Source organism: Numenius arquata, chromosome 1 (assembly GCF_964106895.1).
Source record: "Numenius arquata chromosome 1, bNumArq3.hap1.1, whole genome shotgun sequence".
Taxonomy (NCBI): Eukaryota; Metazoa; Chordata; class Aves; order Charadriiformes; family Scolopacidae; genus Numenius; species Numenius arquata.
The window spans coordinates 21,971,675-21,998,276 of NC_133576.1; the positions used below are offsets into that span (position 1 = coordinate 21,971,675).

A 26,602-nucleotide genomic window follows, 5' to 3' on the forward strand; every position below is an offset into this window, starting at 1 on the left:
TGATCTTGTGGTGGTTGTTGTATGTATGTATCTGGAGACCCAGGAGGAGGAGCAATATTAAACTTCTAGGACTTAGTGTTTGTTTTCCCAGCACCTACTCAGTGCATGTGCAATCACCTATTAGGAAGCTGAAGATACAATTGACCACCTAGAGACAGAGCTTAAGACTTTCTCAGTCATTTCCTTTGAGATATGCATGGCCCAATACAGTAGGAACTATGAAGTGACAATTGACAGTTAGTACTCTTGCTAATCCTACTTTCCCTACTTCTCCAGCAAGAACAGCTCACAGAGAGAAAGGGATTGTGAACTCAATTTTCTCAAATCCATAGGGCTCTCATTTCTGGAGATCAGAAGTCCTGCAGTTAAGCATGGAAGAGAGCATTAGTCTCATTCCTTCTCCAACTTCCATTTTAATTAACTGCATGGTTTGGATACGCTAACTCTTTAATTTCCTGCCTTAATTTCCCCATATTCAAGATTATTCGCAGTTCGTCCACCCGAGAATTTGAATTCTTTACCTGCAGGCAACGTTAACAAAATGAGTAAGTATCATGGTGTGTGTTATTGCAATGATCTTGTCCATGCCCAAATAAAACTGATGTTTCTACTGTCTGAGAAGTATTTTAAACTGAGATGGAATTCGGTTCTCTGACCGTATATAGTTTTTAAAAAATCCTGATATAATTTTTAGAGGTGATGCAAAAGAGGTTTTATTTCCTCTAGGCTTTTTCTGTGGGTTTCTTTTCCATGAAGGAGGGAGGCAAAGCATCGGTCAATCAGCAGGTTGTGTGTGTAGGGGAAATAGGCTCTTGGAAAAAAGAGGACTTGAACAAAGCAGTCTGTATACAGTTGTAGTTTGTATTCCTGAGCTGTGAGGATTGCCTTCCAATTAATCCCTTGCGTAGTCTCCACGTGATTGATGTTGAGATTTTTTTGGGTTCCTTTTCTGGGACTGAGGTTTCTTGGGCCTCTCTTCTTTTTCCAGGTTGTGTTCTTTGTGCACATGCACACTCTCTCACTCTCTCCCACACACACATATAAAGTATTTTATTTACCCACACACATCCTTGATTTTCTTATTTTGCATGTAGAATACCCTGATTTGTTGCTGACTTAAAAGTGTTTTTAATTCAGAACAGGAAATGTGAATGTGAATTGCTTTGCAATTACCTTTTTTTTTTTTTGTGGTACCAGCTTGAGGTTGGAAAATTCAGGTGGTCTGTGCAATTCTGCATTTCTTCTCTCTCATAAATATTTCTTCATTAGAAAGTTGCTTCATTTGCCTTGCTCTGGGACTTTTCACCTGCAAATTGCTTGAATGTCCTTTGCTTGGTGTTGTAAATTATCTCCTATTCTTATATTTCTGAAAGAAGGAGGTAACTCATCTGTTTTCAGATGATGGGATCCATATCCTACTTAGCCAGTTAGGGAAACAAAGAGTTACAGTGACTGTAACTTTTCCTTCCCACCTTCTTTGATTGCAGATCAGCTGGCTCCAGCTTCAAGCAGTATGGCAAAGGCGAAATGAGAGAAGCCTGGTGTGCGTGGCGGGGAGACCAGTATGCTATTCTGGCTTATGTTTAAGAAATGAGATTAATTTAGGACTTTGTTATTAGATTTGTCAGAAGGCATTTGTCAAGGCATCATGATACGGGCTTTCCCCTCCAGCCGGGTTTCTGTGTACAGCATACCAGCTCCATATGACTCTGAGCAGACTGCAAGGCAGGTAAGCGACAAGAGCTAAGCTTTACAGCAGATACACAACAAATGATCTCTCTGCCCACTGTGGTGTGTATTGACCTCTGTTCTTCATATGCAAATTGTTCCTAACCAAAATGATAGCAATTTTTCCCCCCACTTACCTAGCTTGAAATGCATGTCGCAAACATTTGGGTTTCATATATGACAGCTGATAACATGAAAGATGTTATCTCAATTGAAACGTCTTTAAATATTAAAAGGATAAATATACTAAGATATGGTACAATAGCTCTTGTTGTGTTGTCTTACTAATTGATGCCGTCCCATGTCTTTCTCTAGGAAAGTCCACATACTCGCCACTGCCCATCCTACCTAGAAGGCTTGCATCAGAAGTACTTTTTCCTCAAATGGATAAGACTGAGTTTCTGGAAGAGATGGCTTCTAGGAATATTACCTATAATTTCTTTAATAGTTACGGTAATCGTGCTAGTCCTGCACTATTCATTCTGTAAGTGAACTCCCCAGCGTCGTTTGGATGGGATGTTTTTTCTTGCACTGTGTGAATGATTAGTATGAAAAGTTCTGCACTAAGCAGCTAAGCATGTAATGTGCGTATAGACTACTGACTTTCCCTTCTCCTTAATGTCCTTGCTAAAGCAACAAAATGCACAATAATTAACAGTTGGTAGTTGCACAAGAATAATGAAGGTATGTATTTTATCTCTAAATTTTTTGTCTCTGCTTGTGAATACCATCATTATTATAACTGTCATCTTTCCTAAGAACCTACAGGAATTAACTGTCTATCTTCTATTCACTTTTTCAAAAGAGCGTGGCTACCTAACTTATGTACACTCCTTCCCAGATCTCAACACATAGCCATTAAAACAGTATCTCTTTAGGAGGATAGTGCTGCAAAAAAATCGAAGTTTAACCATTATGCTTCCTAGTAGAAATGCTTGTCTGAACCTGTACCTCATTCCTCTCCCTTCTTTCGGGGCATTATTTTGTTAATGGTGCTGACTCAGCATTCTGGCTGTTACTGCATATTTCTCCAAAGAACTAATATGTACAGATGCCAAGAACAAATACATGCTTCTGCAAACTTCTTGTTCTGGAAGCTCTTCTGTAATGTTGTTAGGTGTGCTAATTTTTTTTATCCTTTTTTTTTTTTCTCAGCTCCAGCTTTCTCCTTTATCTATATTGGTGGAAGTGTAGAAATTCCTAATCTGACTTATACAAATGACCTCAATGATCCAAAGTCACAGAAGTTCCTCCTGCAAGCAGAAGAAATCCAAAATTATGTGAGTTCCCACATAAGTATAACAATATGTATATTTATGACAGAAACAAACTGGGAATGAGGAGAAGACTCCGTTTAGTCACAATTTTTTTTCCTTCAAAATAGTAAGTTTGCATCTAGCAGGTGGTTCGGCTGTGTACATCTTTTAGAATGCAGCTAGACAGCTGGGGCTGTGTGTCTTACAGTAAAGTCAACATTTTCTAGGTAATAAAACTGGGGGTTTCAAGGTTACCGGTAAATTTTTCCTCTTAAAGGAATTTGGAGTCTGCTTTTTGTTTTGTTTTACTTCGTTTTACTTTACTCAAACACTCTTCCTTGTTACATTTTTCTTTGATTAATTTTTTTTTAATTATAGCTCTAATTCAGTGCTTAACTTTTTGTTTTGTTTTTCTTTATTCCCCACAACAATGCTTGCTTTCTTGCACGTCTTATGTGAGTTCCTATTTGTGAGATCAATACTGTTTCCTGGGTACATGTGAACAGCAGTCTTAAACACAAAGCAGTTCTCTGTTACCCTGTATTTCCCAGAAGAGCTAATCTAGTGTCTCAAAGCTGCTTTGTGCACAGCCAATACAAGTTGCTCGTGTCCAGATTATATGCCAGAAATTTGAAGACTGAAACAAAAATATAAACGTACTCATAAAGGTTTCTTTTTTTTCATGGCTAATCAACAAGAGCTATCCCAATGGCCTTGAAATGTGATGTGGCTTAAAAGTAATTAAATTTTTTTTTAGCAGAAATGAATGCACATTTATGATGCTTATTTTATACACTTTATGAAAATGATAGATAGTGCTTATAATATGGGAGGTCAAGGAAGAGGAAAGGAAGAAAAAGACAAATACTTTCTAGCAGAAGAGAATGACACTAAAGAGATATTGACACTAAATGTAATGCTTTGCATTTTCTTTTACTGTTATTTAACTGTCAGTTTGCAGAAACATATGAGTCTTCCTCCTTGGGAAAGTACTACTGGAAGTCTGTAGTGGTTGCTTTCAGGTAGGTACCATTCTAGCATATGGTATACGTTTGAGATATTGTTGTGTTTGTCTTATCTTTTTTTCATGCATTTAAAATTAGTTATTTGGGAGAATATGTACATCTTTGTAATAGAGAATGAAAAATGCAGAAATGAACTTAAGTATTTGAGTTAAGAGCTAAGCTAATAGTGTGATTTCTGTCTCACCCTGTATAATTGGTGAGAAAAAATAAGTCTGATTTATTGCACCTTGGTTTACAGATTGCTTTTTAATATATTCATCTACTTTTGATTTTTGAAATCAGAGTTCAGCAGGTTTTTTTCTCTACCATTTGCAGAATCTTATTTTGGCTTTGTCTGTTTAAATGAAGTTTCTTTTTAACTTCTCAAGACAAAACTTAATGGTATAATTTTGGGTAGAGCACTCTACATTTCTCACCAGGAGCTTAAGCAAATACATTGAGCAGATGGCTCCTACTATCCTGACAGGCTTTGAAAACATCTGGGAGGTCAGCCCATAGGCCTTTTTGGTAGGAAGAGTGTGATTGACTGTCTCTTTGAATCATTTAATAATTCTTTGTATATGCGCACATACACATTATTTATTTTAACAAGAATTGTGTGAAATGTATCAATGTACGGGCATAAAATGATACTGTCATATGGTGTGAGACTCAATTAAAAATGTTAAGGAAAATGTGTCTAGAACTGTGATGTTGTCTTAAAAGTGTATAATTATGTAGCAGGGATGGAAACATCCAATTCCATAAAAACGATTGCAAGGATTTTCTGTGAGGTGCAATTTTCAGCCTCAATGTGTTACTATTTAAGCAGCATATTTTTCAAGTGTTTCTACTGTATGGGTAAACAATTATAAAACGAGAGAGCTTTTTGCCACTGTATTCAGCTGTAACTTTTTGCACAGCAGATCAACCGTCTATGGAGCTGTGGAAGCCAAAAGTACAGACCAGTGGAAAACATGTCCAAAATAATAATTGGAGTGTATTTATGATGCGTTTTTCCCCCTCCACAGTGAAGGAGAGTCTGGACTGCGAGCTTACTACTGGAATACATTCTGGGCACCACAAAATATGGTTGCATCTCTTAAAAAAATAACCTCAGTGGAACAAAAAGAAATCAGTAGTAAACAAGCAGCTCACGTGTTCAGTTCTTCTGGGGAGGAAGATTTTGATCTTGTTACAATGGAGCTTTTTGGTAACAATGTACCTGTCATTTAATACTTATTCTGGCTATTTTTCTTTCTTCAGTTTGTTTCTTTGGCTCTGTAGCTGATAGTTATTAAATTTCAGTTTCAGATTCCACAGAATATGATACGATGCTAAAATCAGGTAATTATTCTTCAGTCCCAATTAATATCACTATGGGAAAAAAATCCTGTAACATAAAAATGGCAGTTTCCCAGTTACTCTTTTATCTGTTGGGCCTACAAACTAAAGCAGACTGGGGACCTCTCTGGCCTGTGCTTCAAATAAAGGCTGAGATGAAAATGTCTTACAACTTTTATTCTGATGTTCTGACTAGAATGGTTGAAATTTAATAGTTCCCACTGAATTGCAATGAGCTGTGCCTCCTTTTCTTGGCATCTTTAAAAAAGCTACTATATAAAATTGTACATAATTTATTTGCTTTATGACTAGATAATTTTGGTTATTCATAGTTTGTGATCAGTCAAATACCGTAGAGCTTTAATTCACGTTGCCTGGTTTCTCTGTATCAAACACACTTCAAGATGACCTTCATATTCTTAGTGTTCTCATTGTGTGGAGAGGGGTGAAGAGAAAATGGCAAAGGAAGCAGTGGGTTTCTAGCAGAGATGGTAGTAGCTGCAGCCAAGTCCCCTCCTGCTTGCTGAGTTTATGACAAGCCAATGGCAGTGAGGCGCTGTGCTTCCTTGGCCAGGGCAGGAGGAGAACGTGATGCAGCCTGGTAGGGAAAAGGGAGTAGAGTTGTAAAGGCAAGGGAAGAGGAGATTAGAATAGTCAAGAAGTGTGGGTAGGTGATTGTTGCTGCCTCTTCTGAAATTTTACCCAATAATTTAACTTATCTTTCAATGTAACAGTTTTTCAGCCACTGATCTAGCTTCTTTTGTATAGCAGTATCCTTTGACCTGTATGCCAAGCCAGGTAACAACAGAACTCTAACTCTGATGAATCCCAAAAAGTCTTTTTATCAATGGAGGCTGCGAGTTCCTTCTAACTATGTGGTGAGACTGGTAGTTATCACTTTGCATGGTGTCACTCCAGAGAGCTGTGCATCACACCACTTATCAGCATATGATTTCCTTCTTCCTCTGCAGAACAAGATCATTACAAGGTATGATAATACAGAACAAAGATGTTTTATTGAGCTGTACAGAAACTCTGATTTTGAAATCAAAATTATATCAAGCAGGCTTCCAAAATGTAAGACTCCAAATACAACTTGATTAAAAATCTTGTATAAGGCTATAGAAAGATCTTCCATGTTATCCGTCCCACCCCCCAATGATTTATAAACTCCTGTGGGTTTTGTTCTACATTATGACTAATTTTTACCGGTTTTGATTTCATGCATTTACTGTCACAACTCAAAAAGATGCATACTGTAATATTTTTAGACTATTGTATTCTATTTTAGAAAACTCATGTTTTATAACAGTCCAGCCACAGACAAATCCCTGCTCACAGCAGGGGTTTTGTGTCTATGGAAGGCTCCATCCCCAGAGTCACTGTGTAATCTGTTTGCATAAGTGAGATCACAGATGATCTTATAACCTTCAGTGGCCACGCTGCCCCCACTTTCCATAGTCAAATTTCATGTATGGACATGTTATCCACCATGAACCTGTCTTCATTAACAAAATAAACAAAAGAGTTTTAGAATCCAAGGATGGATAGTTTCAAGGGAGGAATTTTTTATTTTTTTTAAAGAACTTTTATGAAGAGACTAGCGGAGCATGCAGATTCATTTAGCAGTGTCTGAAACATATTTATTTAGTAGTGCTTTAACTTACTTGAAATGAGTAGGTGGTCATCTTCATCTCTATTAACAGACTTCTCTTCCTTATGCAACAAGTCACAAGAGCTTGCTACTGTTGACACGCTGTCAGAAGGACAGGAATGGAGTGAACACAGTGTTTTTTGTAAGGAGTTTGACTCAGATTGTAGCATAACATGGAGAATCCCATTCCTGATGTTGGACTGCATCTGCTCTGCTCCTGATTATGTGTTATTGTCAGGACTGTTAGTCCATTACACATCATTAGCAACGGTTTAGCTTTTTAAGAACCAGAAATGTAGAGTTGGCCACAAATATGAAAGAACCAGGAATCTAGCAAAACCAACACAGGTGTAAGATATAACATGTTCAGAGAACATTGGTGCAGTAAGTTGTAAGACAAATTTCAAGAACGTGCATTGATGTCTGGCTATCAAAGAACTGGAACAGAATTTGGTGACTGAAATGATGATAGAAGCATATGGTACCTCCAAAAACTTGACTTTTTTGGTTATTTTTGATGCCTAGCAAATGTGCCTATCAATTTTCTACTTAAGCTAGAAGCAATTACTCACATACTTACGACAGATGCATGATATCCATGACAGCCAGTAATTGTCATGTTATAGCCATTATTCCTGACGTCCAGGTCTAGGAATCCACATGGTGAGTAGAATGGTTCTCACCAGTTTCTGTAAACTGCAGTAATACAGCTGTTCAGTGACAAATACTAAAGAGTGAGCAAGCTGAGATTTGAGATTACAAAATATACTGTAAAAGCGGGCATCTCATGTGAACAACTCTTCTTACATGTGCTTGCCTTGCTTTTCTGATGATACTGTGACAAAAGGTACAGCTAGAAGATAAGTCAGGCTGACAACTGGGTAGAAGATCAAGATGATGAAAGATTTCCACATGGCAGTGGGGAGGGGACTCAAATTGTTCATTGTATAAAGGATTTGACAGGTATTATGATATAAAGGATTTAATAATCTCTACAAAAGAGAATAAAGACACAGATCCATTGTGTAGTGTCTCATATGAAATGGGAGCATGGAATAGCCTGCTAAAAGCAGATGATGATTGCTTTCAGTTTAAGGTTCAAAAATTTGATTTTAATGCTGCCATTCTGGATCTCAGTGACAAGTCAAAGAACTTGTTGCAGGGGTGTGATGGAAATACTCTCTTCCTGCAAGGTCTGATCTTAATTGCTTTAATTTGCTGTGTATGGAAAAAGCTGTTAGAAATCTTTCACGCCCAGAGTTGTAAATTAATGAAAAGAAATAAAAAAATGTTGTGTATTTCAAAATGGAATATGTATGAGTGAATTTATAGATGCAAGAAATGGCATCTCAAACTACAAGTGATAGTAAGTATTCAAGCTTCAAGGTATGTTAACTCTTTTTAAACTAAAGAAGAACAATAAGAAGAAACAGTCGCCATGCATGGTGCTCCACATCATGTGTGACAGCTTTTGTGGCAAGAAACCAAGCTGAATGTTAATAGATTGGAAAAGCTTTGGGTTTGTTTTCTGTTGCATAGATGCTGCACAGCACTGCTAGACTGGCACTTGCTGCTTTCTCAGTGCTACCCACTACTACTCAGTACCACTATCACTACTGAAGTAACATAATCTGGCACTCATTTTTTGATGGAAAACTCCAGGGCACCTGTTAGACAAGAATATCTGTGATGTTCACCCCAAGTGACTCAGCTTCAATGCTAGGAAACTCTAACACTTGTGTATTATCAACTGAGTGGAGGAATAAAAGGGAAGTGGTAGCGAGGGGAATACTTCTGAAACACAGATGACCAGATCAGTGTTATTTCTGCTCAGTTTCTCAGCGAAGATGACTGGAATGTGGGAAACCTTTTTGGTTTTTTTCAATGCAATTTTTGTCATATTTCAGATGGTGTGGACCTGGGGCCTGGACTCCTGTTGTACGTTTAACTTCGTCAAGCAATGTGATGTTGCTTACCTTCTCACTGGACAGAAAAGAAGAAAGCAACATATTAAAAGCTCACTTTCAAGCAATTCCTAAAATCAGTAAGTAATTAATAGAAACAACTGTCTGATACAAACATACTTTTTCCTCTTGTTGCTGCTAAAAGAGTTGATATTGCCTGAACGTAACTTGGGGGAGGGAATGTTGGCATACAAGTCAGGGAATTGTTATTCTGATCCACTTAAAAAAAAAAAAAAAAAAAAAAAAAAGCTGAGAACTGAACAAGGAATAGAGAATATCCTTTAGTCTGGGAGATTTTTTGTCTTCCTGGTTAATACCCAAGTCATCTTTCCCAGAGATTACTCTTACTATACAGGTAGCACTGTTATTCATGAGCAATGGTAGCAGAGCAGCCAGCCAGATATCACTCTATGTGTAGCCAGAGCCAGATAGCCCCAGTGGCAAGGCAGCACTTTTGTCGTTTTTGGCAATCTATCTCAGCTCTGGGAATGCACGGTTAATGAAAACGAAAAACAAGAGCAAACATTTACTTCTAATATGCCTTTGATCTTTCTCTGAAAGCACTGTTCCATGTAGGTAACTGTACAAGAAAAGTGTGTTCAAGACCCCTGAAATATATTCCAGACCTATGGAGTACCACAAATTTTGCAGGAGTTCTGGGTGATTAGTGAAATATTTTGAATAGTGATAAACCATAGTATTTTACAGGAGATACAGGAGCTTCACAAGTGAAAGTTCAGCCACGGTTATTTGGTAAGGGCTAAGTGAAAGAATTTTGAAAATTAAGCATGTGACTATTTTTTAACTTGTGGAATAAATCATAGAGCATGTGGACAAAATTCTACAAAGCTTGCACATTTCAGCTTGTGTTTCTGTGTTTTCTGCTGCTTAATCAAATACTCATCCCATGCACATTACAAAATAGAATTGCTTCATTGTTCTGAAGATGGGCACTCCAAATTATGACTAGCCCAGGTTTCAAAACAAAATTTGGTTATTTTCAAAACTGTCTTAATTTCTTTTATATTCATATTTTCATTCACTATATTACCTAAAGCAAACCAAAAGGCTGGATATCTAGTAGGAGAGTTCTTGGTAGAAAATAAAACCTCAAAGATATTGTTCAAATGTGGCATGAATTCTCAGACTGAGAACTGACACACAAACATCCTGGTTTACATGAAATTAATCAGAAGTTTCATTTGATTGGGCTGATTGCTTTCTAATTTTTGAAAATGTCTACAGAAAGGTCAGAAGTAAATTGGAAGGGGGAGGTCTGTTGTGTCTGCATTTAATTGCTTCTTCTGCTTAACTATCAGATAACATTTTTTAAAAAAACTCCAGTCAGAGGTGTTTTGTGCTTATCCTTAATTGTGATCTGATCCAAAAATAAGAGATATTCAGAGAGATGGGGAGGTGGAAGTTAAATGATTTTTTGTTAATATAGGCAAAACCTCAATTTAATATGATCACAACTCGTTCTTCTAACTCTGTATGTAGAGAAGGGTCCTAGCAAGTGAAGTAGGCTCTGCACTTTAGCCCAGCTGAGTTAACTGTGTTCCTTGCTGATGTATTTCTCTCCCAGTGTGTGGTGGTCATTATATTTCCTGGAACGGGACACTGAGTTCCCCTTATTACCCAAGTTACTACCCACCAAACATCGACTGCAGCTGGATCATCAGAGTAAGTGTTGGGAACTCTTCTGAGAAGTGATGATTTCGCTTTATGTGATTTGGACATAAAATTGGGAGAAATGGTTTTCCAAGTGGGTGAAATGAAGGGAAAATGTACTAATACCACTGCACCTGACTTCTTTTCAGGCACCCGTTTCTTTCCTGTTCTATGTAAAAGTGTCAGCTGTGGGAATAAAACACTGCCAGCTTCCAAAAGGTTATTATTCATGACAGAAAGAGGGTGGTGGATAAGATGACAATTCCTAGCAGCCAGAGCAAATTGCCAATAATCAGAGCTTTACTTCTATGTCAGAAAGAAAAAAATGGTTATGTAAATCATGCCTCATATGATGAATACCACACTGTATTTGCCCAAATTCTGCAGAAACAGAATTTCTCTGGCTGAAAAATTAAGCTCTGGATTTCCAGCCACCCCTTTGGCAGGACTTGGAATCTGCTCGTGAGTTCCACCAACTTCCTGGTGTGCTTAGCTGTTGCTCCATTAAGCATTTCACTACTTTTTTGACTTTCCCTGGAAAAGGATGTTCTTTGAGTTGGTAACAGTCACTACCTTTCGCCTGCTCAGTGGAAATTATTAGCAGCTTGTACAATAAAACTCTCACCTATGTGCGAGAAAGGGAAGAAAAAGGCTTACTAAAACAGAGGTCGTAACTAATATAGTTGAGTGCCTCCCAGCTACCACAGATGTCTTAAACTAACATAATCTACTGGAACATATGGCAGTACAAACATAGCATGAACCTCAGACTGGCTGCAGGACGGCTTACACTAATTTATATGGCACAGTATGGCCAAAGTGGGGCCTAAAAACTTTTCTATACATGTTTAAGATAGCATTTTTTTTTTTGGTTTTTCAAAGGTGCTGATTTGCATCATAAAAAGTGCAGTATTTTGAAGCATATTATCTGATGATAAGTGAAACAAGATTTACCCTCTTAAAAGCACAGGTCTTTTCATTTTGTGGATGTATCAGTCAGGAAATTTATTGTTTTATTTTTAGGCACCATTGCCTGGCTACAAGCTCTCATTAAAGATCCTTGTAATACAAATTCAAGAGAAGTCTCCAGGGTCCAGTAAATGTGATAAAGACTGGCTAGAAATTGATGGGGTTAGGTGAGTAAATACATAATTTTCTGACACATTTATTTGCACTTTGATGTTCTGCACAACATGCTGTACTTAAGAAAAAGGCATTGAACTGGAAGTTGAAACTGGAAGTGTTTCTTCCAGTGCAGAAAGATAATACATTCCAACAAGAATTGGCATGCTTCCACTGAATTTTGGCAGAATAATGTTCTTAATACTACCCTCGTACCAAACACTTGTCATGAGGTTAATTGAAGCATCCTGCTTTTTCTACAGTGCTCACTTTGTTGTTTGCCTTAAGAGCAATGATACAGAAAGCTGCAGGATCAGCTGAAGTTGAACTCTAGATTCCTGGCAATGATCTTGACATGCGTGAAGAACCCGTGTCATCTGAAGTTTCATTTTCTATATCACTTACTCTTCAGTGATTGTAATTGTTTTCTGTAAATAACACAAATTGGAATACATGTGCTTAAAAAAACAAAACAGGTTTCAGAATGATTTGTTTCTTGGAAGGAGCATATGGAAACAGACAACAGCAGTTGAATTTGCCTGTATGATCCCATTACTGGATTTGTAGCCTTTTGATTTTGCAAACCTAAATGGGAAATCTGAAATCAAACATGCTTAGAAGTCGTTTGTATTTATAAGGTAGATTCTGACATTAATCATCTTGCTGTATTTTGTTTCAAAGTCTGCTAGTCCAATAAAAGTTGTGGAGTGGAAGGCATTTGTAAATAGGCTTTCTAATACATCTTTTGGACTGCTTTAACTCTAAAAAAAATAGATTATCTTTATTGTGTTGTTTTAAAACTTTTTGGCATTGGTACCCTTCAGTAAAAGGAGAGGCAGCTGGATGGAAATGATCAGTTTGGATAGCAATTAATTATTCTCACTTTTGCCTTGCTAGATACTGTAAAGCTCTTTCAGAAAACAACAGAAACAGGGAATACGGCTATTCTGTCACGATCAACTTCCATTCTGATGAACTGGTCACCCACAGAGGGTTTTATATTGAATACAAAGCCTTCAGTCACACAGACCGTAAGTAAATAAGCATGTTCTTTAATTTTTAAGGAGAAACCTTCAAGAAACCATGCTTGACAGACCAACCACATACAAATCAACCTGCCTTTTTTTCTTAGCCTAATTGCAAGAGATGAATGTTTAATATGTTACTATGTGTTTAATTGAACAAATAGATGTACAAAGTTACATAAAAGATGCTTTTAGAAGCTAGTACTTATTTTCTGACTCTTAATGCTTCCGTAAAATGGGAAGTAAAAGTAAAGTTTCCCAAATTCTGTACATCTAATTATTCGGCACTTTAGTAGCATATTAAGATAACCAAGCAGCAACATGAAAATAGTATAGCAGAGAGCCTGTAAGCATGACTATTCTGCCAACAGGAGGTGGCTTGATTGAGTGTAGTTCTGTCCATTGCTGACTTAGAAGTACTTATATATTAAGATCTCTGCTATAGATTCTTGCTTCATGCTTTTCATTAGAAATAAGTGGCAGATTTTGTGGTCAGTCATTCTACAGGACCCAGGGATTTATTTTTCCACCAACGTGTGTGTCTTTCTTTTGGAAAAAGTTACAAACTATAACGTATTCTATGGTTACTCTGGTTACTGCCTCAAAAATGATTCAGTGACAAGTCAAAGCCTAAGAATACCTTTTTCTACAGAGAAATTCCCCAGTCTTTATTGCGTGCTCAAGTCTTTATTTTCTGTATGCTTTTCTCAGTTTCCAGCACTGAGCCAGCAAGCAAGATGGCTCAACGTCGTGTAATCAAGCCTTAGACACAATCTTAAGGATCTGTATTAAGACTCACCAGGAGGGCTAGATTAGGTGTGATGTGTCAGTATCACATTGATGAGGTAAAGGCATTTGTGGAGGGCTGGAGAGCAGAATGTATTGAGAGTCCTGGTCTTCCATGACAGCCTTGCTTGTAGCAATAGTAACGGGGGGTGGGGTGGGGAATATTCCTTTTCTTCCACATCTTTAGTACCTGCAGCCACCCACCTCAGATTAGCTTCTTCCCATTGTTGGTAGCCTACCAGCAATGGTTATTAAAAATCACAGACACTTCTCCGAGTTGACCTGGAAAGCAAATCCAGCCATCAGCTGAATAATTTCAGGGAATGGTGAAGTGAACAGAGAGACTCCTGATTTGAGCTAGTGCTAGCTGCGTAGTGTATGCTTTCCTCCCACCAGTGTCACATGCAAGGCAGCGGACTAAATGACTCCAGATTGGAATTGATAAAATAAATTGGATAAATGTGTTTGCTCCTTCAATCTGATTTAGCCGTTAGTTTGCCTGTGGTGCTAGAGGGAAAATGTTTTAAGTTGACTTGACCTGGACAGGAAGAGGACATTTTTGTCTACAGATCATCTTTGGGGTTCTTTTGGTTTATTTTGGGGTTGGTTCTTTGTTTCTTTCTTTGTTTGTTTTTTCTGCTGGCACATCCAAAAAAGTGGAAGAGAACAAACATTTTTGATATATTGCAAAGAAACCTTTTAACATCAATACGAGTTGTTAGTTTAAGTGAAAGTGAAAGAAATTCTTGGTGAAAGGCTCTTTCATAATGAAATTGCTAGATTTGAAAAGTGTTTGATAAAGCACTTACTAACATCAGATGTGAAGGTGGAGCGTAGTAACACAGAGATGAATTTCTACATTTTAATATCAAGAAATAATACTAAGGAGAATGCTCCTGCGTAAAAATACATTACCTTAACAAATTGAAGACGTGTTTGCTATCAGTAGTAATTATGTATCTGTGCTGAATCATATTCAACCCTTAGAATGAGGCAGTGAATATGAATTTAATTTTCAAAGTCCATTGTGAATACCGATTCATTTGATTCAGACTGCTTGATAAAAATATTTGGCAGATTATGCCAAGTAAGATAGCAATTCCTTTTTTCACATTCAATTTAGTTTATAAATGCCACTAGCTTTCATTTTTAATAACCATTTTAATGTTTCTTCATTGTACAGCCGTGCATTAATGCATTTAGACTGTAACAGCATTTCTAGTGCTATTAATTTCTTATTTTTGTAGCTTGTCCTTAGATGTACAGATGGAACATACGTTCCTTCAAGCAATCAGTCTGAAGGTTGGAAAGGCTGCTCAGATGGTAGCAATGAATTAGATCGTGGTAGGGCAATTATTTCTTGCTTGTGTTCTCCTGTAAACAGTTTGTTACAGGAATTATAGACACTGGCTGAAATTATTTCTAAAATATTGGTGGCTGTCTTTAAGAGCATATGAAGGCTGTGAGTGAAGATCTGAAAGTCTGGAGAAGAGGCTGTGTAATGCACCTCTTTAAAGAGTGGAAGAACAAACCAGAAAAAATGAGAAGGGAATTTTACACCAATCTTTACAAGTTAAGCTTTCAAAAAAAAATATTTAAACAACAAGTAATCAAAGTAAACCATTTTTAAATGGTGAAAAAGGTATTAAAAGACAGCACGGAGCTGTTTATTTTGTTTTACTTCTCTGCTATGAGAGAATAAATAGAGGAGATGTTTTACTTTGACACTTTCTTGCGTGACAAACTTATCAGTAAGTAACAAAAACACAGTGAAGAAAAAAAAAAAACCTGTTTCCAGAGAACAACTTCCAATGACTCATTACCAAAATGAAAGGATATCATTCTGCCAGTATCTGTTATGGAACTTCTCATAATTTTTGGAAGTGATCTAAATGATGGATTAGAGAAGATGCTTATGAAACAGGAAAAGTGCCACGCAATAGAAAGAGGAATGTATTTAAGAGGGGTGTATTTATAAATGATCCTTACAAGCTGGAGAGTGTATATGGAGAAAATTCGTTAAAGACAAGACCTGAATTTAGATAATTAAATACACATGTGGCTTGCCTAAGTTGCTTTTCTGCTGAAAAATGGCTGGGAGGTAACAGTGCCTCAAAAGCTGACTTGAGAGTTGCAAAATCATACAATTTTCTCTGTGTGTTTAGTGTTTGGTGTTTTGTTCTCTCTCTTTTTTTTTTTTTTTTTTTTAAAGTGTCAGGCTAGGATGTAAGACGGGCATTTGGAAAGATCTTCCTAGACACCAGTGGGAAGGCTTCAGCTAGAGTACTGTATCCAAACTGGACACTGCAGATCAAAGATAGGGAACAATGAAGAGATGCCAGAAAAAGTGATCAGAAAGTAATCCAAGGGCAGAGAGCACAGCACAAGTCAAGATAATGCAACAAGTCTCTCTGTTACTGGAGGCTATCAAAACCAAGTTAGATTAATGTCTGGCAGAGACTGCACAGTAACGTCAAGGTGAACTCTGGTAGGGAGTGTAGTACATGGCTGCTAGCCAGCTATTCAGATTATAAAGCATTTACAGACCTTTCTTCTTCAGGTTGTAATCCAGAACGGTTGAACTGTGGTGATGGGAACTGTAAAAATCAGTATAAGACTTGTAAAGATGATGACAGCTGTGGGGAGGACAGTGATGAAAACAACTGCTGTGAGTACATATTTTTAGCTGTTTCCCAAAAGACGTTGGAAGGCAGAAGCAGGAATATGCTTATTTTAATGGATAAAGGTAGTATTTCTGTATATTTTTTCATAGCACAAAGTACAAGTTTCATAATAGTGAAAACAAAACATGAGAGTGTAACTAGTTCTTAGGAGAGCCTAAACAAGAAATTAATGAAGCAGAACCCAAGATAAGAGTGATTTTAATTAAATGACTTAATCACAGCTTACTGATTATTCTGTTAGAACAGCATTTTCTCCCCAACAGCTGCCAGATCAGTACCAAATAACATAAGGGAGAGAGACATAATAGCTTTGGGACTTTTGCCCTTTGCCACCTGCACGGTCTCTTTACTGTAGATCCACCATGGTTACAGACATCTCTGGTACTACTAATGTCTCCCTAGGGTCTTGCTGCATTTTACCTTTATAATTTTTTGCCTTGCTTTGACTTTTAGGTCCTTGAGGTAGCCAGGAGTATGTCCTTTTTTGTTGACAAAAAATCCTTCCCACTGTTTAGAGGTCATTATAAACAACTGATAATACGAATGATTGTAATGGAAGCCTAATGCTGAGATCTGTCAGGATTTCCACACAGTGAATTGTGATAGTCCTTAGCCAAATATTTGTTGGAAGGAGGTATGAAGCTCTTCCACAATTTTCTCAACTTTCACTTAAAAACAAAAAGGTTGACTTCCAGATGATATCTGCTGTGAAGATTTATAATTTGTAATGCCAGTAACACTGGTGAAGGTAAAATAACAGATCTGAGCATCCTAGCTTGCTCAGTTTAGAGTTAAGTAAAATGGAAGTGAGGACAGTTGGAGGCTCTTCTGCCTTTTTCCTCATGGACAGTGGAGACTGAAATTAGTGTGATCATTAATCAGGGTGGAATGTTGCCCCTGTCCCCTCTGCATAGGGTTAACATCATTACAGACTATGTCTTCAAGCAGACTGGAATGTGTAGCTTTGAACAACTTTCACCACTGAGTAGGCTGAACATGCAAGTTGTTTTAACAATTTGAAACTGTGCTCCAAGCATGTGACACTATCTTATCTCTCTCTTATTTCAGCCTACAAAAGTTGCTCCCCTTATGCATACAAATGTCTCAATGGAAAATGTTTGCTGAAACCAAATCCTGAGTGTGACGGGAAAAGAGACTGTGCAGATGGATCTGATGAAATGAACTGTGGTATGGTAACATGTACTTAAGAATTAGTAAATGACTTGGGAAACTGAATCAGGAGTTTGTGCTGTTGTCAAGCATTATTGTATTAAGAATTGATAAAATCAGATGTGAATTCAAAAAAATGAATCTTGTGGTAATATCTGTATGAAAATGTCTGTCATTTCACACTCCTTCCTTTTAAAACCTCTGTTCCGTTCTGAAGATGATCACTTATTTCAAGCAATAACTTCCAGGATAAGCTGGTAGGTCTTAGTACTTGTTTGAGCTGAATGAAATGCAGTCGAGGAGCTGTGTATATAAGGTGGTAAAAGATATGAGATTTTATTCAAGTGAACTTTAGGAAACAACCCAAGCTTAGAATTGTGCTTAAACATCTTTCTGAGTTACTAACCTCTTTAGAAAGTTGTAAGGGAGGATGGGCAATGATTGGTTTATTGCTGTTCTACCCATTCCATGAAAATGGGCAAGTACCCTTATCTTTTTACCAATTGCATAGTAAGAAAATACTTTTTTTTCCAACAGCTTTGAGGCATATGGCTAAAAGTTTATTTATTAAGGATAGAAAAGTGAAATGACCTTGTGGTTTTTGTTACTATTTTATTCAATTATTTCTATTAGCCTGTGGAAGACACCAGCTTAAGAAAACCAGAATTGTTGGAGGTGAAGATGCAAGATCTGGAAAGTGGCCCTGGCAAGCAAGCTTACAGATGGGACCACATGGCCATGTATGTGGCGCAACTGTTATTTCCAATCGGTGGCTCATATCTGCTGCCCATTGCTTCCTGGATTCTGATTCCGTGAGGTATGAAGAAGTTATCCTGTCATAGAATATTTGCAATTTAATAACCTTACAGTGTTACTTTCAAAAGTCTGCAGTAGCTAGTGCCTGCCTAGATAAGTTGATTCAGGGTATAGCTCTGTGACACAAACCCTCAATATTGTTTTCTGCTGGCTTCAAAAGTCCCAAGTATCTGCAGTAATTATTTTGCCTCCATTGCCAGTGAATCCTGCATGATAAAACATACTGTTTTGTTAAATTTAGTGTAAACACCATTTTTTAAGAAGGCATGGATTTTCTGAGTAGATGCTATGGTCTTTTCTCCCAAAAAATGGACTATTTATTGATAAGTGGAGTGTAAAACTCACCAATGTTCAGTTTGGGTAGTGTAAATTGAAAAGACATACCTCCTACATGTGGCAAAGAGGAAACAAAGTTTATTATTATCACACTTTTTTGACTTCCAAAGCATGATGTATTGTAAAGAATTGGTCTTATAGCTCCAGGGAATTATTACTTTCAAAACGGTAAGTAAAACTGTTACTTGATGTTTTAGAGACACAGACTGTGGCTATAGTGCATCTCTTGTCCTAAGTGGTATTCTACTCCATTCACTTTAGTTTTGAAGAATCTCAACAAATGCTGACAAGTAGATAAAATAGAGTGAACTGACACTGCGTTACTTTCCAATGGGACATTCTAAAAACATTCTCTTTACAGATACTCCGTTCCTTCGGGATGGAGAGCATATATGGGCTTACATACTATTAATGAAAAGAGCAATCGTGTAGCTATGAGATCAATCAAAAGGATTATTGTCCACCCACAGTATGACCAATCTGTCTCAGACTATGACATTGCACTGTTGGAAATGGAGACGCCTGTATTCTTCAGTGAGCTGGTACAGCCCATTTGTTTACCCAGCACCTCTAGAGTATTTGTTTATGGAACTGTCTGCTATGTAACTGGCTGGGGAGCCATAAGAGAAAATAGTATGTTCATTTCCTGGATATACTTCTTGCAAGTTTGGCTTAATTTTAAACTCTAACAATAAAATATTTATACTCATAAGAGAAAATACCTGGGTTTATTTAATAGGTCTATAAAAAACTAGAAAATTTCCCCTTAGCTGAATATCTGCTTGGATGGCAGGTGATAAGTGCCAATATGTGTACTCAGGTATCACAGACCATTGAAAAGGAAATTACCATAGATTTACAAAAATGTACCCCTTTTCATGCTCATGGCTCGTTTTATCTGGTGAATAGGTCATAAGCAACATTACAAGTAAAGAAAACAGCAGCTTGCAACTATTGCGGAGGAAGAATGTATCTCTACCACTGTGTTTGACAATATGGGGCCACGAACAGCAATAATTGCAAAAATATTGAGGAGGTTTCTTTGTTTTGTCTGTCTTAACCAAAGGCAATTTAATGTATGTCCCATGAAAAGCTCTGCCTGCGCAGCTTGCAGTAGCATGCTGCAGTGAGGAGGTAGGAAAAAAAGCAGAGAGAGGTGGGGGGGGAGCCCAAAGGATCTTTGCCCTGTCTCAGCATTATTACAGGAGCCAGCTTTGAAACCCGGACTTAGACAGCTCAACATTGCAGTGGTCCCCACAGTTGCACTGAGACACAATCACTCATATTAGATCAGAAGCCATATACTATGGTAATTCTGGCTTTCTTAATATGCATTTTTAAAAAAAGGTTTAAATCTAAATAATAATGTAATAGTTTAAAGAATGTAATGGCTTTACAATTGATGCCTTCTTAACAACATCTTTTTAACTAAATGATGTAGGCAATATAAAATGGTCAATATAATGGCATGTGAAAAAACTGTATTTTTCTATCTTAACTGCTTCATTCCCAACCCACCCTCAGAGCCGAATGAGCAAACAAACCAAATCCCAGTAGTACTTCCTCTGATCATCCAGGTATTGAGAAGGTTACGTTCACTGTTGGGTCAAAACATGACTGAGGATATTGAGTTCACAATGACACCTTATGCCAATACTATAGCACAGAATTAAGCTCTTAGCATCACTTGTGACTTACAGGCTTGATTTTTTTAAAATCCACGCTTTCCCTCCCCCACCTCCCCCCAAAATATGTTCCTCAGCTCCTTCCCTAGAAGTAAGAGGATGGGAAAGAATGGAGAAATTAATTTACTAGGATTTGGACAATGTTTGGAACACAACCATAGTGTAAATAACAACAAAAAGCTTTCGGCATAATTTGAAATGGCATTCAAAGTTAGTCACGCTGTGTGGAGCTGTGTATTACACTGATAATTTGCATGGCTTTTTAATGACTTTCTGGCAGAACAAGCTCAAAAGGATAAAGACTAAGAAAATGGAAAGGTGGTGCATAGGGACCACTACTCTAGGGAGTAGTGTAGACAACAGTTTCCAAAAGCTGAGGGAAGGCAGCAATTGAAGGGAGGGGAATTATTCTATTGTTATTATCTTATTATTGCTATCAGCTGGGTAGATTTTGAGTTTGGAGCAATTCTCTTTTGTTTTGACAAGTGGTATCTCTGTTAGAAATCTGTACCACTATAACCTCTCAACACCATTTGGTTTTTTTTTTTTTCCTAGGCCATCTTGCCAAAACATTGCAGGAAGCTCGAGTGAGAATAATTAACCAAAGTGTCTGCAACAAGCTGTATGATGATCTTATCACATCACGTATGCTGTGTGCTGGGAATCTTAATGGTGGTGTTGATGCATGCCAGGTAATCTGGAACTTGTAGAGAAAATACAAAGGAATATTTGCTTTCATTGGAAAACTGTTCAGAGTTGATAGTGTCAGGATTTTTTCTTAGTAATAGACTGAGATGACTTGAGTGTACGGTTAATTTAACATGGCAGTTAAAGGCTCTCCAAAATAAGAAAGGAAATTTGGCATAGATTATCTCTGAATCTCCTGAGAAATGTGGCTTTGCAAAAACAGGGGGTAAAATGTGTTGAAACGAATTCTCTTTCATCTTCAACAGTTAAGTTTCCTATCAAAGAACAGAGGCATAAGGATAAAGGGGATAAAGTAAGGGCCATCTGTGATTTTTGCTATTCTTACTGATTTTTTTTTCCTTTTTGGATGTCTGAGTGTGAGATTAATAAAATACCCTAATAGTATGATGAGTAATATATTGTTACAGTTACAAAGAAATACAAAAGGCAAAGGTAAGATAGGTTTGGTAAATGCAATGCTGCCTTTTAGTTTCAAATGCTCATTCATGTATATAATTACAAGTTTTGATTACATCATGGTATCATAAATTATATGGCCTAGTTTATTTGTCCAATCAGAAACTGCTCTTTGGACGTACTTCAGGTGTCTTGACTCTGCCTTTTTTCTCCTCAGTTATTAGACTAGTTGTGTACTTTCTCAGTATTTAAACTTATTTTGAAGAATATCCAACTTCAAAATTACAAACATGGTTATTATACTACTTACTGTGTAACGGGAGAGAAATGTGTTACTGATTTTAAACTATGGTACTTTGATAGAATTTGGGTGTAATATATAAATTGCACTATTTTAATGTAAAAAGATAAATTTTTGCAAGATCATAGCTTGTAATAGGTCAAAATTCTTTATACGGGACAGACTATTTAATATAGAGACTGCGCTCTCTAAATTCTAATTCAAAGAATTATTTATTTTTTTTTTTTTTAACTTTATGTGCAGTTTGTGTATAACCTTAGACCTTGGAACTGTTTTGCAAAACGTTGTTTTAGAGGCTTGATGTTCCTCAAAAAAATGTGCTGCTTCAGAAATGTCCTTGAACATGATGGAGATTTTAACTGATTCAGCTATATACCATACTGGTCAATCCAGTTTCCAATGTGATATACTGTGTTTGAGTCCTATCATGGACTACCCTCTGGACCTTTAAGTTCTTAGTTTGAGGGAGCAATCTTTGCCTTTTCTGTCTTTTCTGTAACTAGAATATTTCCTCTGCAGTGCTAGATAGGAATGATGTTGGCAGTTCAGGAATTCCCCAGCACCTGAAACCCTTTTACTACAATTCCAGGCTTGTGGGTATCCTGATCTGTTTCATTTCTTCATGGACACATAAGCTGTGCATGTACTGCACAGGTTATGTGAAGCTTCCAAACACCTTTCCTCTTTAGATGATGTAATACTTAAAGAGAGAAATAAAGTATTTACTCTTTCAGACTTTATTTTCTTATTATATTAGAATGTCCTTTGATCTTGGTTCTTCTTTTTAGGATCCTCCCTCTCTCCACTGGCATACAGCCCCTTCGGCCTTTCAGAACTGGCTTTGGTCTTTCAGAATAGTCCAGACTATGTAGCCTCCTTTCTCAAGTCCCTTTGAGATCAGCCTCTTGGATTATCAAAATTGCCAGTATGACAGCAGCCTGAGAGAGAGGAAGAACTGTTCTGCCTTCTTATCACTAGATAATTTTGTTTGGTTGGATGATGAAAGCTTTCTATTGTTACTCTTTTCTCGGTACATGGTTTTCTTCTGACCTCTTCCATGTTTTACTTCCAACTGGGGGCAGCAAATAAACCCCAGGGTCAACTTGGAGGCTGCTGACTGCCTTGTATGCAGAAGGAGCAGCTGCAGAGATGAGCTGCATTAATAACTGCTCAGAGTTCTGTGAACTGGTCTGTTCACAGAAGGCATACAAGGTTAAAACAATGAAGGACGCAAAGCATTTGTAAACCTAAATGCATTCTAATCCTGTGAACTGAACTAAATGGGAATTTTATTTTTCTAACTTGCTGCGCAGACCTGAATGTTGCCTTTGAGAAGCCAGTTCTTATTTACACGTTCCTTAGTCTTTGTTACTTCCTCTCTATGAATGCATACACAGTCTTGATTATGAAACTGCTGATGACACTTAATTGTGACTGGTTTGGTTTTTGGGTTTGGGTCTGTTTTGGTTTTTTGTTTTGTCTTTCTTTTTGGTTGGGGTGTGTTGTATCTTTCTGTTCCTATTTAGTCCACAGTATAAGAGTTCTACCTTCCACCTGTCAACAATTTATGGTCAAATAGTAGCAGAATTCCCATTTTCCATCCCTGTATTCTCCTCTCCCCATTCAACCTGTGATTGGTTGCTTTATGAATCCTGTAATGGGACATTAACAGTAAGTAACTCTTTGAACTACTTCTTGCCCTTGCTTTACACTGATTACTGTGCTACTTCTGCAAGTTAGAATAAATTGAATAAATTTGACATCTAGCTGGGTACAATCTATCCAGAAATAAGATTCTAATATTAAATTGTAATTTGAGAAAGAAAGGGACAGGTATTTACTGTCCTTAAATAACCTAACTTTTGTGACAGTGCTCTCTGTGTGTATGTGTGTGTATCTGTGTGCACTAATGGCTGAACTCCCTTCATTTTAGGGAGATTCCGGAGGTCCCTTGGCCTGCCCAGGAAAGGGAAATAGGTGGTACCTCGCTGGCATTGTGAGCTGGGGTGAAGGATGTGCTCGGCGCAATCGTCCTGGTGTATACACTAAGGTGACGGCACTTTATGACTGGATTCGTCAGAATATAAACTGATGTGCCAATGAGAAAATCCAGATCATCTCCGTTATGAAAGCTGTTCCTACAGTGGTCTATCATGTCCATCTCTGATGACATAACATGAAAATGCCATTGACTGTTTTTTTGTGAAAGAATGCGCTTTCTTGATGAAGAATCTATCACTTCTTTTTCACCTAGCAGTAACTGTTCAGATTCAGAGATACTTCAGATTCCTTATGGATTCATCTTCCTTATCCTGAGTAGCAGGAACAGCACTACCTTAAGAACAAAATAAAATAGATTAGAACCTGCAACAAAAATCCAGCCAAATCTCTCTTTTGCAAATTTTCTCCCCTCCTTCCTCTCTGTTGCTAGCTATATATCTATATATGTTTCCGTATACACAGATCTGGATATTCATGGCCACATCCTGTATATAGTCAACTCATATATATTACATTAGTGGTGTTACAGGATTCTAAACATAAATAATTATGTTTCTTGAAAATACAAATATTATAATCCTTATAGTGTACAAAGCTGAGATTAATTCATTCTCTAGGTATGCTGCCTTTACACGACTGTTCCTTTCTGGGCTGTAACTTTCGGGCTGTAGACACACCTTTGCAGCACGTGGGGATAACACAGGAATGAGCTAGCACTGTGACCCTCACACAGAGGGATTCCTGCATCTAGCACTGATAGCGCTTTCCCTTCCTTTCTTGCGTTAGTGTTGGACAATCCCCCCTCCGACGCTTGTGTAAAATTTACTACATAAGCTATACTCAAACCCTATATTTTAGGGAGATTATTATCTTTAAAGGCTAGTCATTCGTTCACATCTTCCTTCTTAATAAACACATGCTAAAAATGCAAGTGGCTATGTTTTATTTGTTTTATTGTGCCTCTGAAACTGTAATCCCCAGGTGAAATCAGAACTGCATTTGTACCTTGGAGTTTTTTGAAAAGCTGAGCCTAACTTGCCCATTTTACTAAAGCATATATTTAAGGGCACAAGCTTCTTTTTCTTATATTGAAACCAGAGATGTCTTCACTACGGAAGAAAGCAGTTTTCCTGTTGTTCTGTTTTGGCTAAAAGCCTGGGTCAGAAAGTTCAGATCAGTCATTGACTTCCTATTTTATTTAAGAGTTTCTCAGCTCCACGTGTCAGAAGGGTCAGTTGCTTCACATGCAAGAAAGGCACCAAGTGTGGAAGTTGGATCAACCAGACTAAAGAAACTCAAGAATTTGTTAGGAGCTCCTTCCTCAGGTGTAAATAAAAGGACTTTGCCCTTTCTAGGGTGAGGCTCATAATCATTAACTCATTTGGCTTAGAAAAAATGTTTTGGTTTCAGACAGTTCAGTAGGAAGGTAAGGTCTCTTCTTGTGAGTGAAAACTAAATAAATGAAGCTCCTCTCCAGCAGGAGTGCCAAGAACCATCGGAAAGGTTTTTTTTTTAGTGAAGATGTCCCAGGTAAAATCTTGTGGATCCAGACACGTTTTGTTCTTGATAACTGCTCAGCTTCATCCTCAGTCCTCTGGAGTTTCAAGGATTCTCCAGAATCAAAAGGTGGGATATGCAATTTATATTTCTTTTTATTCATTGAACGAAACCAAACCACGTACTCAGCTTGATGGAGTGCCTTTGCATGGAAGTCTGTGACATGACATCAGGAATCTGAATCCCTGGGAATGCTCCAGGCATCAATACCCAGATGAGTTGCATAACGAGAAAATCTGGGGAGAGGAAAAGCATCCTCAACATCTGGCAAGAAAAGGAGCAGTGCTGTGAGTGGATGTTGCCAGCAAGGGAGGGAGCTGGAGAAAGAGGCTATGTTTTCCTCTTAATCCACTGTTCTCTCTGTGCTGGGACAAGAGACGAGCAAGGGTGCAGTTGCTGGCTGCCTGCCTGCCCAACCCATTTGATCCAGAAGGGAGAGATCTGCTCTGTGGGGAGGAAGGACAAACATGTTGATGGAGTCAGAGCAGGAGAAATGAGGGGAGGTAAGATGAAAGGGACTGGAGAAGTGGGGGTAGGAATCAGCCTCTGGCTGCAATAAGTTGTCATGAGTGACTCTAAGAAGCACGGGAGAGTTCATGTGGGAAGATAGTGCCAACCAGATCTCAACTCCCACCATGATTTCCTTCATAAAAGCATGCCCTGTAGAGCAAAGGCTGAAATTGAAGCCAACTTCCTCTTCTCTTTAGATTTGTCCTTTTGGTTTTTTTACATGGAAGCAGCTTCTCAGGTTTAGGTTGGATAGTATGTGAATAGACATAAATGGTTCTTTAACACCAGACATGATTTTAGACTGCATAACAACTCGAGAGAGACAATTCACGGCACAAAGATGAGTAGTGTTCATTTATTCACTACACAGGGAGACTAAAATAAAAATTATCGATGGATGTTATAGAGTCCCTTCACAGCCTAACTGAACATCAACCTATGTGTTCCTTTACTCAGTTTGTGCTGTTCAGAACCACATCTGTTTAGCTGCACAGGTAACAGCAATAATATTTTACTGTTTCAGCCAACAGCAGCAGTGAAAGCAGTCTGGGTCCTTTCAAAATTGCCTCAGCAAATGACAACGTTGCTGAAGGTTTAGTCACCTGCTTGTCAAGGGCTGGTACAGTAAGGTGGACAAACTGGAAAACCTAGTATTGCACAGCTAAGGGCTGTAGTTCTGACTACTAGGCAAATCGATACTTCCTCCGCCTCCTGTTTCTCTGGAGCCAGTACAGATGACGTTATTTGTCCTTCCAAGGAATTCCCCTTATTTATCAGTGTTTTGAGATCACTCCTGTGAAAACTATCCCAACTCTCCCTGTTGTCATCTCCACCCTCGTACCAGAACTACTACTGACCATAACTGCGGCTGAAACCAGAAGGAA

The 26,602-nt window shown here is 37.9% G+C and overlaps 1 protein-coding gene across 1 annotated transcript; it reads left to right on the forward strand.

Annotated features, from left to right (window-relative positions):
- The first annotated feature begins 1,648 nt into the window (after positions 1-1,648).
- Positions 1,649-23,742, forward strand: LOC141463670 (suppressor of tumorigenicity 14 protein-like). The gene is made up of 17 exons (XM_074146214.1): positions 1,649-1,729; positions 2,044-2,212; positions 2,884-3,008; positions 3,939-4,006; positions 5,020-5,201; positions 5,297-5,335; positions 6,104-6,320; positions 8,894-9,030; positions 10,536-10,633; positions 11,645-11,757; positions 12,641-12,774; positions 16,115-16,222; positions 17,307-17,426; positions 18,042-18,225; positions 18,922-19,193; positions 20,801-20,937; positions 23,584-23,742. Exons 1-17 carry the CDS (start codon positions 1,649-1,651, stop codon positions 23,740-23,742), a joined length of 2,343 nt encoding a protein of 780 aa, XP_074002315.1.
- The last annotated feature ends 2,860 nt before the right edge of the window (positions 23,743-26,602 follow it).

Excerpts from the sequence above, each read along its gene's own strand:
- LOC141463670 (XM_074146214.1), top strand. The coding sequence starts at position 1,649 with ATGATACGGGCTTTCCCCTCCAGCCGGGTTTCTGTGTACAGCATACCA. Across the intron at positions 5,202-5,296 it reads TGTTACAATGGAGCTTTTTG|TTTCAGATTCCACAGAATAT; the intron begins GTAACAATGTAC and ends ATTAAATTTCAG. Across the intron at positions 11,758-12,640 it reads CTAGAAATTGATGGGGTTAG|ATACTGTAAAGCTCTTTCAG; the intron begins GTGAGTAAATAC and ends TTGCCTTGCTAG.